Source organism: Cryptomeria japonica, chromosome 5 (genome assembly GCF_030272615.1).
Source record: "Cryptomeria japonica chromosome 5, Sugi_1.0, whole genome shotgun sequence".
NCBI classification, from domain to species: domain Eukaryota; kingdom Viridiplantae; phylum Streptophyta; class Pinopsida; order Cupressales; family Cupressaceae; genus Cryptomeria; species Cryptomeria japonica.
Genome location: NC_081409.1, coordinates 343,722,993 through 343,736,911, shown reverse-complemented (window position 1 = coordinate 343,736,911; position 13,919 = coordinate 343,722,993). Strand labels below are relative to the sequence as shown.

Sequence of the window (13,919 nt, the reverse complement as noted above, 5' to 3'; positions counted from 1 at the left end):
TCTTTATTTATTTAATTAATTCATTATCCTCTTCTAAGCCTTTCCTCATTTAAATAGATACTTTTATTTACTTAAATTATCCTTTTCCTAAATTAAATAAATATTTTATTTATTTAATTAATCCCACTTCCTCTATTAATTAAATAAATCTTTATTTATTTAATTAAGTCATTAATCTCTTAATTCCTACGCTACCTACCCTCTTATTATTTTCTTTTTTTTTTACTTACCCTCTAATCCTAGCTGACCATTTATCTTTTACACCTCTGATTCTTATCCCTCCATTTCTTATAGTGTCTTCTATATAAGGAGATACTTCCTTCATTATCGACCCTAATCATCCTATTCAACTACTAGCACTTGAAGCATTCTAGCATTCGAACTTTCATATGCGATCAAGCCTTCTTGCAACCACATTTCCGTTCTTTGTTGAGCTCTTGTGCACACATAAAATCTGAGAGCAAATATATCAAGCAAGATCAATGGAGATAGGAAGAATGGAGATTCAAACCCTATTGGACATGTGATGGTATAATCTTTGTAATTTCATTTGATTTACATTGTCTTAGGTAATCTTCATATGTTATGGTGGATCTTTGTTGTTGTTAGGCTAGGGTTTCGTGGTTGAATCTATTTTAGTGTTTCAATATTGTTATTACATTTTTACAAATAAACAAAACCCTTTCCAAGAATAGTAGTAGTGGACTCCATTTTTGCCTTGATGATGGTCCTAGTAAACTTCAAAGCACTAAAAACCACAATATTCATAGATCACTTCCTATTTGCGTGTCTTCATTTAAGATATTCTTGAATAGCTTGAATTGAAGTCAAACTTTTACACACCAAAACCCTATTGGATGATACCATCTCCACTAATTTTGTTCTTAAAGTTTCTTGATTTTCCTAAATTTCTATGATAGCCATAGTTGTTTCCTTTTTTAAATCACTGAAGGTCACCTTGGCACTCGAGGCTTTGAATGCCTTGTCTAAATTTTTTCATCACAATACCCTCTCTACCAGGGCATTATCTACCATACAAGCTCTATAGTCTTTATCCTCTACTAATTAGTCAGTAGGCCTAGCCCCAACGAAAGCCTCTAATATATTAATCTTTCTTTTAGTAGTATGGAGCTTGGCAAGGAGGCAACAAATGATTTAATTTTACATATTGTAAGTGAAGCAAAGTTGATTGACTTTTACAGTAACCTCCAACAGTTGGAAAGTTCTAGTGGAGGAAACAGATGAGTGGGAGGGGAACCCAAGGTTAGCATAAAGGAATTAGGGACCAATATAGTAAAATTAGGGTTGAAATTAACAAGAGTCCATTCCAAATCCATAACCAAGAGGAAGAGGAGTCCTAAGAGATAAAATACTTAATGACTAGTCCTTTAATAATTTTCTCATTCTAATGCTAAGCATGGGGTTAGATATTATTCATCTTGGTAGTATGTTAGGTGTTAACTTAGGTAGCCAACAATTTAGATGGAGGGTTAGCCATAGAAGAACTAGAAGTAGCTTTGAAACTTGTCTCAATGGTGCCAAATAGCTCCACAACCAAGGTGGGGTTAGAGAGGGAACTAGTAGGGTTTATAAAGGGATTTCTAGTAGGGGACATAGCCAAGTGGAAATTGTAGAGCCTCAGAATCAACCCTTGGTGAAGGGGGAACACTTCCTTATACTTATTCATTGCTACACATTAGGACATGGAAGAAAAGATCCATAAGACAAAAAATATTTTAACACCATGTCTTAAATTATTTAACAGAGGAAATAATTGGGAATGTAAAGGTTTGTACCTACCATCTAGGGTGGTGTATTTCATCTAAACCAACACAACTTCCGTCCATTTCCCAAGGATTTACTCCCTATTGAAACCATTTTATAGATGAGATATTCTCTCTCCCATATCCAAATTTTTTTGAAGTACTATTTATAATTGCCTTTAGGTTTTTTAAGGAAAGTCATGCCTTCTAGGAAAATCCTAGTAGTAGCACCTTATAGACTCCATAGAAATGGTGAAGGGTACACTTGCAATGTATAATTTACCCTCATTCCAACAAAAAAAAAACTATTTGGATAGAGAGAAATTAAATTCTTTCATGGCCTTATTGTAGGAAGTAAGATTCCCCCTCTAATATACCAAAGAACATCACTCTACTTAAAATTGCAATAGTTATCTGGACCAATCTATATAACATCTTCCTCCATGGTAGGCCATCGCACAAAAAATTGGTTTCAGTGACTGAGAAAGGGTAAAACAAAACTAAATTAAGGAAAGGATAACCAACAATGGTTTTAGCAAAGGTATTCCTTTCTCCAAATATAAAATACCAACTCCACATCATGTAATGATCATATGGAATGATGGAAAAGGCGATAAGAAAAATGGAATTCCTTAGATATTTACACCATATTACATCTTATGTCATCTTCAATCGCAAAATGAACATCCCAAGGTATCTCACGCAATGTAATTCACATTTGAAAGAAATTAGTGAAGAGACCCAAATTGGCCATCCTATCAATAGATTTATTCCCCTCTTTGAGAATGTGGGTGAGTGTAACATGATCCAAAGTAGAAAGGATACACCAAAATTTATGAATGAGGTCTTTCACTGTCCAACCTAGAGTTTCTTTTCCACAAAGAGTCATAATCACATTGTTGGAGGCCCCTTCAATGATGATGTTTTGCAAACCCCATCTTTAGTTATAGATATGTTGTAGAAGGACACTGCCACTTCAACAAAATTTGATATCTAGATGCCAAGATTTGTTATGTTTTATTTAGTTGCCTTTTTTATAACATTGCTATTATGTCCTACAACATGTTGTTCTATTGGTCTCTTTCTATTCTATAATGAGGTGGGTCCCTTCCCCACTTACTTTAGTCAAAAATAATTATCATACACCTTCACATAGAGTGAATGAATAGTTACTACAAAACTTCATATAAATTGAAATATTTTTTTCTTATCTTAAAAATAGCACACACAATAAAATAAGACACAATTTTTGTAACCTTATATTTTTGAATTACAATATTTAGACCTTGCAATTAAACCATTAAACAAGCATGCACAATTGTGTTCACAAGACAAATAAAAAGTGAGTGAATTCTCACTCACATTGCCACTCTCTATCACTTGGGTATATAGGCTCGTATTTTACAAATTGAAGATTCCTAGGTAAAATCTATCATTAGAGAGAAATGGAATATTAGATAAATTTTAAAATTATAGCCTACATATATTTAAGAACAAACCCAAATCTTACATGAAAATCCAGTAAGGTGGTGAGAGAGAGAGAGAGAGAGAGAGAGAGAGAGAGAGAGAGAGAGAGAGAGAGAGAGAGAGAGAGAGAGAGAGAGAGAGAGAGAGAGAGAGAGAGAGAGAGAGAGAGAGAGAGAGAGAGAGAGAGAGAGAGAACAAGCAATATATGAGTGCTTATTTGAGATGGATAATTTTTATTTCAATACCTTTCTTTGTAATTCCCAATAAGAACTCAACACAATAAAATTTAATAGTGAACTAGGAAACACGAGAATCAACATCTTTATACTCCTCCTAAAGAATTAAAGGAACAAATATCCACGCTACAATAAAATTATCCCACTCAATCATCTAAGAATTATTTGTTATGAGGAGAGTGACCAACAAATGAGATAAGTTTGCCTTGAATAAGCCTTGGTTTGACAATTAGAATACTTAATCCTATTGAAGAGGTTATCCATTTAAACCAATATTATACATTACAATAAAATCAATAAATCTAGTACGAAAAATGTGTTCATCATAGAGGATCTAGTTGAGGGTTCATAATGAAGATTCCTTCTAATTAATATTCCTTCTATGTATTAGTATTGTGATGAACTTTAAGTCTTCTCTTTTGAGGTATCAAGTTATCCCTATTAGCTTTCATTAGCTATACCCAAAGAGGTCATGTATACAATCTTTATTGTCATGTACCTATTTTGCTGCATACAATACACAAAGATATCAATCTCATAAATGAATAATTTTTTCTCATCTTGAGTACAAATAATTTGAATTAAGAAATTGCAATCTTGTATTTAAGAACAATCCATGGGCTATTATTGATCTTGAATAGAAAAAGAACTAAATGGAAATAAACTAAAGTATAATTAAGTACATTGTTGCATAGATATGTTAAGATTGTATTAACATCATCAAAAGAGTTTTAAATCTCTAGAATCCATGTGTTTGAATCTAATATCAACAAAGAGGTTTGTCAAAAGGAAAGGTCTATGGTTCCATCTACATATAGTAGACTCCCAAGGTCGTTTCCACCACTTCATTTTGTCAAAAAAAGTGTGTAAAAGGAAACAAATTTTTAGGATTAGAAGGCCCATTAGACATAATTACATCGGACTTGATGCATTCATACTAATTGAACTACACTATGAAAAAAGAATTAGCATAGATGTTAGAAACAAGACCATATATGTATATGTGTTATCTCTAGACCATCTCAAACTATAAATCTTCAACAAATTTTCTTGTGTTATCTCTATACCATCTCAAACTATAAATCTTCAACAAATTTTCTTGATAAAATAACATTTAAATAGATACGTCCTCTTTTCCCTCTCTTTTCTTTTTATTATTTTCAATTATCTATTTCAACTCAATTAATTAATGTATGTTCTAATTACACTTTGAATTCTAATAATTTTAGTAGCCCATCTAAATTTTATAAAATACTGTAACTAATATCTTAAGATTATAATATAAGATTTTAAGTGGAGATTTATTACATGCAATCCCTATCTAGATCATAGAAGATAATTTTCGAGTTAATCAAGAGCAGAAGAGATTGTGTTGAGTAAAACAGCAAGTCTCGAGAAATTGCCTGAATATTTGTTAATAGAATTATAATATTACCTGGTTTTATACACAAATTAGAAAATAGCTGTTCCTACATATATTCCGTTTCCTTCAACTTTGCATCAAGTGCAGAAAGCAATGCATTCAATGCTCTAAAAGGGTCATCAACGTTTCTCAAAAGAATCTCTATAATATCCACTGGAACCATCTTGGCCCCAGCCGCCATTTTCTCTTTCACAGCAGCGTAGAGCTCGTGATCCTCAATCTGCAAATAATTTCTAGCAAGAATTTTAAATGCAGGAAAGTTGCAGAAGGAGAGTTCGATGTGCATGTCCATCCTACCAGGGCGCAGCAGAGCAGGATCAATATCATCTGGGTGGGTGGTGGTAAAGATAATAATTCGCTCGTCTCCTAAGGAGGAACACAACCCATCTGTTAAATCTAACAACCCAGAGAGGGTAACATTATCATTATCCTCAACATCACTGTAATCATCACTCTTTGGATGAGGACTAGATTCAGTGAGCGAGCAATCAATGTCCTCAACAAGAATAATAGACTTTCTCGTTGTTTGAGAAAGAAGCAATCGTAGTTTTCCATTACTAGCGACTTTACTGAGTTCAAAATCATATATATCGTACTTCATGTAATTGGCAATGGCGGCGATAAGGCTTGATTTTCCAGTTCCAGGAGGGCCAGAAAGAAGGTACCCACGTTTCCATGCACGACCAGTTTCTCCATAAAAATGTTTACCTTCTCTAAAGTTGTCAAGATCTGTCAAAATGCGATCCTTTAGAGAAGGATCGAGTGCTAGGCAATCGAAAGTACAGGGATGGTTGAACAGAATCCGGCTAAATTCATCGTGATCGTTGATCCAGAGACTTATATCTCTATTCTTCTCCTCAATTTTGTCTGCAATTTTCTTAAGATGGGCACAATAATCATATAACAATGATTTGCTAGGCCTTGCCACTTTGAGTGTAAACAAGCGTTTCTCTTCAAGCTGATCGCTCTTTTGCATTGGCTTCCATTCGATTGATCTCGTCCACCACATTTTGGATCCTCGGAAAGAGTCTTCAATCATTTCTGTAGAACCAGGCTGGAGAATAACAGTTCTCTTTCTGGGGGCTCTAATTGCAACGAGCGCTCGAGGATGATGGCATTTGCGTTCAAGATTTGTGAGATAGGAGTTCGCTCGGCCGAATATCTTGCTGGGCCAAAGAAATCTCCCTTTGTGCTCCGGTACGCTGATGATATTGTAGTTGAGATTGAAATATTGCTCGAGTGATAGTTGCCATCGGTTGAATATGTCGCGTACGTGCTGAGGAATGAGATTTTCAAGAAGTCTGAAGAATCCTAACAGAGAATACAAATGTGCTATCACTCGATTCAAAATCGACATCTTCAAAGCCTTATTCGGGAATAGAATTCAGACGCCATTTTGATATTGTGGATTAGGTGTTTTAAAGCGATGAAAAGGGGTGAAGCGATAGCACGCGACGCTTCCCTCCTCGGCATCAAATGTTAGAATTGTTCTTTTCTAAGAATAGGGTGTGTTTTAATTTTTATTGGGAAAACACAATTGTATACTATTTTATAGTAAATAAATTTGGCATTTTCTTAATTTTAATTTAATTTGAAATAAAATAATAAATAAGAAGATCTTAAAGTTGATAGTGAATATGGGTGGGGTCTAACTTGATTGGTGAGAGCTTTCTTTGGGAAAGCATGAGGTCATGATGTCTAGTCTCCTCCAACCAACCTAGTGTCATCAATCATGTTAGTGACATTTTGAATCCAAATAAATGAGCTTATCCTTTTCGAGGTCTCTATTAGACTTAAAAAATAAGCTAGCAGTAGTGGCACGCAACATGAAGGATATTAAAAGATTACATATATATATTTATATAATAGTATATTATGAAATAGAGTTATAGTAATATATAATAATATGATTATGTTTAATATGAATAATTGTATTAATATAATATTATACTATTAGTATAATATTAATATGCATTATAATTTTTATTTAATAATAATATAATTATTTTAACTATGTTAGATTAAGATAACGGTATTATTTTATATCAAAGAATAGTATAGTATTAATAATAACATTATAACCCTAATTTTATTTCAAACATAATTGTTTAATTTATGAATAAGGTTAAATTATAATTAGTGTTCAAATAGGATTCATTATATAGTTGAATTAACATTATGGTTGAAGTACAATTAGGGTTAGGGTTAACACTAGGTTAGGGTTGGGGTTTAATAAGGTTCAATTACAGGGTTCAAGCATGGTTATGGTTTTATTATGGTTAGATTAAGGTTCAAGTTGGAGGAAGGTTTTAATTATGGTTAGATCAGGGTTTGATTATGGTTGGGGTTAGGGTTTGATTATGACTAGGTTTAAGTATAACTAGAGTTTCTTTTATGGTTAGGGCTTAATTATGGCTAGATTACGTTTCAAGTTGGAGGTAGGGGTTAATTGTAAGGTTAGAGTTAACTTTAGGTTGAAAGGTTATGGTTAGGTTTCAATTATTGGAAGATTAGGTTTAGGGTTAACATTGGGCTACAATCAAGATTATTATTCTAGGATAATGCTTGTGATGACAATTGAGGTTTAGTTAGATTTAGTGTGGGGGTTAGGGCTAGGGGTCACTTAGGATTAGGGTTAGTACAACAATTAAATTATGGAATAGTTGTATAATTTTAGCTCCCCCTCCTCACCTATGATTTTGATGTTGAGAGACATCTGTGATTCAAGAGTTTGTTTTTCTATCGTTTTTACTACGTGAGATTATTTTTGCATGCATGATTATGCTCAAAAGATCCACCACTCTTTGAAAATGGATATCCCTTAGCATATTTTACATAAATTATTTAAAATATCAGTATGCTAGTTAATAGACCTTTCCATGCATTAATGGAAGGGTTCAACTCTACAATGACTCCTTAATAATGCTATGCATTGCTCTGACTTCTTCACTTTATGATCTCATATTGTATGCATTCACGAAGCCATCTCAATTACTATTAATTATCAAGCCTACAAAATAATAGCATATTTAGCTCATGTTTTTAATATCTTGAGGGAGTGAATATGTTCACTATTATCCTCAATATACATACCCATATGATGGAATTTTCTTATTACGCATGATAGACAATATTTAGTGTAAATGAAATAGAATTTGTAGGTTATGGGTGTTCAAGACATCATCATAGAAATAGGACAAGATCATGGAAAAGGAAATCAAGATCACAGTCACATTGATTTCCTTCAACACATAACAATAAGATCAATGTATCATAATTGAGCGCACATTTTTGTAATTATCAATTTGATTCAAACAAAAAAATAAATATACATTTCTCCATGTCTTCTATTTAATTAAAATATTTTAATTATGTTAATGACTCAATACCCTTCTACTTAATGTTTGTGAAATATTAAATAACATAACAAGATTCCCACGATATTTATTTATTTAACACTATATAAATTGTATTGAAAAGGAAAAACGCATGCCAAAGGTTCTTTTATTTCCTATCATTTTTCTGTATAAATTGAACATTAGGTTTAACAAGTTAGAGACGTCTCCAAAATTGGACACTATGTTTTTGACTAATTGAAAAGAAATTATATTTCCGTAAACCTGTTAATTACACAATCCACATTAATTATGAGAATGTTAACTATAACATTTTGCTCATGTGTAACGTCGATAGAAGTAAACCGAAAAAACTCAAGCGATGCCTCGGTCCTATAAAAAAAAAAGGAAAAGAAAATCTCCATAACATGCGAGTCTCTTGAAACGACTGTGGTATCAACGATGAGCATAAGAGAAAACATTTCCCACCTGTTTTCAAGAACTCAAAAAACTGTAATCGAATTGACAGAAAAAATATGGTCATTAACAGGAGCCTTAACGCTACTTCAGAGTATTCTTCCCAAGGAGGTTGGAGCAATCTTGAGCAAGTTCTTCTTATACCGAGTTGGATCATTTTTCAATCTCTACAGTGAGATGAAGATTGAGGAGCTCAATAAATCAAATGATTATGGTTTAAATTCTCTGTATTTCATGGCAGAAGAATATGTGGGAAACCTAGAGAGCATCACCGAGGCTCGAAGATTATGCTTGAGTGACATAGCATTTAGCAACAAAGATGGTGTGAGGATAAGCCCAGACAATGGTGAAGTAATTTGGGACTGCTTTCAGGGAGTCACTGTATGGTGGACCATGTCCAAGACCAAAACCTTCATTAACAAGCACAGTTCGCTCGAGTCTCACATTCTCACGGTCAGAGCCAAGAATCCAGACATAGATTTTTTTCATGCTTATTTTTCACACATTGAAAGAAGTTCAACCAACTATACTAAAACAGATAATAATCTCGTAATCTCACTGAATAACAAACACAGGTGGTTGTCGATTCGTTTCTCTCATCCCTCCACATTTGAAATCCTCGCTCTCGACACAAACATTAAACAAATCTTTCTCTCAGATCTTAAACGGTTTAAATAAAGTAAAGAATTTTATGAACGCATTGGGCGTTCTTGGAAACGGGGGTATTTCCTTTATGGGCCTCCTGGAACGGGAAAAACAAGCCTCGTTGCAGCAATTGCTAAGTATATGAAATACGATCTTTTCGAACTTAAGCTCTCCAAGGTGAAAGACAATAGTGAGCTACGTCAGCTTTTAGGGAAAACGTGGAACAAATCTGTTATTATTATTGACATGCAGTCCAACGTAGCTCTCCCTCGCACCAGACCAGCACATTTTCTTCGGCAAACTGATCTCTGAAGGGGTGAGAGGGTAGTCCTTCCAGCTCCAGCTCAATGAAGTCTTCTCTCTATTGTCGTGCCTCCGTCTTTTGCATGAATCTCATCAGCCCCCGTTCAAAATGAGTCTTCTTACTTCCCATGCGATCCCAAGTGAAGCCATGTGAGAGCTCTCTAATGAAAACTAGGGTAGTTCCATTCTTTAGCCACCTGTCAAATTTGTCTTCCTCCAATCTTAGTACCACTGTGACCTACATAGCAACAAGGTAGCGGATGAGTCTCCTAAGAGACTCAGTGAGGTTCCTACTCTTTCCATTAAACACATCATCATTCCTAGATTTCCAAATGATCCACAAAATTTCCAAGGAGAGAGTAGACCAGAAAAGATTAGCATATTTCTTGCCACCTCTAACATAACCAGATACCCTCCTTTCAATAGTAAAACAATTGTTATTAAGTGAGATACCAAACAGATTCCAGACTTCTTTGGCAAAATGACATTAAAAAAAAATGTGGTATACTGATTCAGGGTTATGGTAAAGTTTGCATAGTAGGGGGCCATTGTTGTTATCCTTAAGTGGCAGTTTATGAAGTAGGAGTCTCCAAGCAAAAAATTTCTTTTTTGGCTGAGTCGGGTTAGACCAGAATCTTGAGAGGCTAGAATGCCATTTTTTTGTATGCCAGGAAAGGTTCCAGGTGCTGTTAAGGTGCTCAAGAATATCCATAGAGTCAGAAAGGGCAGAGTAGATCATTTTGGCCTTGGTTAGCAGGACGGGAGAGCCATCTATCCAGTAGAGGGAGGCTAGAGGGGAGGGGAAGAAGGGGTTAGGAGAGGGAAGGATGGGAGCAAGTGCAAACTTAAGGATTCTGTAACTTCTGGCCTGGGAGAGGGGAAGGTTGAATTTAGAGCTGAGAGTTTCTGAGGAGGTCAAAATGCCATCTTCTAGAATGTGTTCAAATGTGATCAGTCCTCGATTGTGCCATTTGAGGGTAGAACATCCTTGAAGATAGGCTAGTTGTTTCCCATTGTGCAAAGCATTCCACCATATAGACCTTCCTAGATTGAGAGAGCCCTTCTTATCTAGAATGTCTTTATTGCTGATGTATTTTCTAACATGGTTCCAAGCCTTCCATATAGACTTGAAGACTTCTAAACCTGCAGGGGAGACCTCAAAATTCCCAGCAATCAGGTCTCCCATGGCTAGGTTCTTCCACTTTTTTGTTGTTTTTGGGGTGGAGCATTGAATATTGTTTCTAACAAGCACTTTCTAGGGTTCATTTCCATAAAGGGATTTACAAATCCATTTGGCAACCAGTGCAGTTCCTTGAAGTTTGAGGTCTTTGAGGCCCATACCTCCCTGCATCTTAGATCTGATACACCAATCCCATTTAACAACATGTTGCTTCCTTTTGCCCTTCCCATTTGACTAGAGGAAGTTCCTGATTTGTTTCTATATGTAGTTGAACTAGTAATTGCTAAATAACCAGGCTGAGGAGCAGTATATGTTATATGAAGATAATAGTTTGTGTCAGACCTTAAAATGACCTGCTAGGGACAGGAAGTTCCAATTCCATTTAGTGAGCTTATTATCCACCTTGTTTATGAACCATTCCCATATTTCTTTCAAGTTTGGGGAGACAGAGAAGGGAATTCCCAAGTATCTGATGATGGTATTTGGGCCTCCCCACTTCAGATCAAACTTAGATAGCCAGATAGTCAGTCCAACTTGGCAAGGTAGATTTATGAAGGGCAATTCTACTGCCTGAGGCTTTGCAGAATATCTCAATGTTGTGAAGAAGATGTGTTAAATTTTCCTCATCTAGGGAGAACAGAATAGCTGTGTCATCTGCAAACTGGATATTAATGATTTCTTCTTTGTTAGGGAGTGAAATTTCTTTCACCCTAGGGGATAAGTTGAAGTCCTTTAGTATATAGTGCATAGCATCCGCAACCAGGACAAATAGGGTCAGGGAAAGTGGACACCCCTATCTAATTGATCTGGAGAGAGTAATGTTGTCAGATTTTAATCCATTTACCTCGACAACTGCATTGGCATCACTAAGTAGTGTCTAAACAATCTTGTAGAAGGACTCCGGGAAGCCCAGACTAGCTAGCATTTGATTTATGAATCCCCATTCTATCCTATCATATGCCTTCTCAAAGTCTATTAATAGCATAGCCCCATTCTGACTGGAGACCTTTTCCCATTCAAGTGACTCCCAATAGGTCACCAAGTTCTCGAGGATATACCTACCTTTAACAAAGCCTATTTGGGTAGGGCTAATTATTTTTGGCAGGATTCTAATTAACCTATTTGCTACTACTTTGGCCAGTATTTTATAAGATACATTTAGTAGCGTGATAGGCCTCCAGTTCTTAATCAAAGTCTTGTGTCCCTCCTTAGGGATGAGCTTGATAATCCCTTGGTTGATCTATTTGCGTAGGGTTTCTTTGGAAATAGCCTCCAAATACAGGTCATGGAGGTCTGCTACAATCCATCCAATGTTTTTCTTATAAAACTCCACTGGGAATCCATCTGGTCTAGGGGATCTGTCATTGCCCATAGAGGAGATAGCCATAGCAATTTCCTCTCTTGAGATAGGGCACCCTACAAACTCAAAGTCCTCATCATTAAGTTTGGGTAGGGTCAATTTCTTAATGAGCTCTCTAGCATGTCTATGGTCATCATTTACTTCATCCGAGGTAAAAAGCTTCTGATAATAGTGGGAGAAGCATTTTGGGATCCCCTGGGAGTCTATGATATGAGTGTTGTTGTCCCATATAGCATTGATGTTCTCTTTAGCCTCCTTAACTTTGAGCAAGGGGGGCACGAGGGGAGGTACGAGGGGGTAGGCTCAAAGCGCAAGGCTTTAGATACGGGGGGGACCGGAGGCCCAAGTCCTAGACTTTGAAGATTTATTTGATAATAAGGGACATTTACTTCTAAAATGGCCACTAACCTTACAAAAATGGCAGGCATCAATTCCACCCATATACTTAATTGAACAACAGTAAGTTTTATTGTTAAGGCTAATAACAATTTCAGCAGGGTATACCATACTTGGTTTCAAGGCAATGAGAAGTCTATCATCGAGATGAGGGAGTACAGAGGGAGAAGAGTCAATTTTTATAATTTTCCCTAAGGGTTCCGCAATTTTATCAACACAAGACTAGAGCAAGGCCGAGACATTCTTAATGGTTATCCATTTCGGGCAGGAAAGGGCGAGAATTTCATCGTTACAAGCCTTGGGGTCCCAACAAACAACCCTAAAAGACGAATTCCCTACCGACCAAAACTGCTTATTTATAATTTTTCTTTGGTTTTCCTTATTGTCAAAGAAAATTAGAAACAAACCCTTTTGAATCATTCTACAAAATGAAAAGTGAAACCCTAGTTTATTGACCCACACATCTTGGAGCCATTTATTCATATATTTACGAGATGGTAAGTTATTTACATCAAAGGCAGTGAAAAAAATTGTTGAATCCCTAAGTCTAGAAATCTCAGAAGAAATAGCAAAGAGCATTGAGTCATTAGGTTGAATGGTGATGCATTTGGATGAGTAGACCTCACCTTGTGTTCCCGCAAGATTGGCTTCATCTTCGTGGTGGAGAGCGTCTTCGAACTTTGCATCTTAAGGGAATGAAAACCACTTTCCCTCCACCACCTGGCTGGAGGTTTTTCGTTGTTCCTGAGCATTCGTAGAGGAAAGAATGGGCAGTTTTAGATTATTGGGGTCACCTTTATTCAGCTCCATTTATTGCAGGGAGAGTAATAAATGTTTTGAGGGCTTTTCAGGAAGGCTAGGGAGCCCTCGCACGTGGTAGCGTCCTGCAACCAGTGACACCGCCGAGGTTCGTGCCCTAGTTGCAGAGCACAATCAATCCACCTTGTTGATTCAATTTTTTTTATAAATTGCTATTGTTGTGTTCAATCTCATCACTTGTTGCAAATATACAACAAGATATACATACACGCTTTCCAATATTTTGAATGCACCTTATGATAGAACAACAAAAAAAAAGGCTAAAAGGAAAAACTCTAAAGACATTAATCTATATTCGAATAGTTATTCTATAAGAGAATATTTTTGAAACTGGATGGTGAAGATAAAATCATGGATTCGTGGAAGATTCCATAAGAAGATTAGCAAGATAGTTATATGTTTTAAAATTGCAAACTTTGAAGAAAATTTCAGAATTCAAACATGCAATAAGGTAAGAGCGTCAGCAATTAATTACTAGATAAGAATAAATGATGTGCTCAATATGATACCTATTC

At 35.7% G+C, this 13,919-nt stretch overlaps 2 protein-coding genes across 2 annotated transcripts; one reads left to right on the top strand and one right to left on the bottom strand.

The window, feature by feature from the left end:
* Positions 1-4,935: 4,935 nt before the first annotated feature.
* LOC131035399 (AAA-ATPase At4g25835-like) lies at positions 4,936-6,246 on the bottom strand. The gene has a single exon (XM_057967101.1). It carries the CDS (start codon positions 6,244-6,246, stop codon positions 4,936-4,938), a length of 1,311 nt encoding a protein of 436 aa, XP_057823084.1.
* Positions 6,247-8,686: 2,440 nt separating this feature from the next.
* On the top strand, positions 8,687-9,658 carry LOC131035392 (AAA-ATPase At4g25835-like). The gene is made up of 2 exons (XM_057967092.2): positions 8,687-9,276; positions 9,382-9,658. Exons 1-2 carry the CDS (start codon positions 8,687-8,689, stop codon positions 9,656-9,658), a joined length of 867 nt encoding a protein of 288 aa, XP_057823075.2.
* Positions 9,659-13,919: the final 4,261 nt, after the last annotated feature.

Excerpts from the sequence above, each read along its gene's own strand:
- LOC131035392 (XM_057967092.2), top strand. The coding sequence starts at position 8,687 with ATGAGCATAAGAGAAAACATTTCCCACCTGTTTTCAAGAACTCAAAAA. Across the intron at positions 9,277-9,381 it reads TCACTGAATAACAAACACAG|TAAAGAATTTTATGAACGCA; the intron begins GTGGTTGTCGAT and ends GTTTAAATAAAG.
- LOC131035399 (XM_057967101.1), bottom strand. The coding sequence starts at position 6,246 with ATGTCGATTTTGAATCGAGTGATAGCACATTTGTATTCTCTGTTAGGA.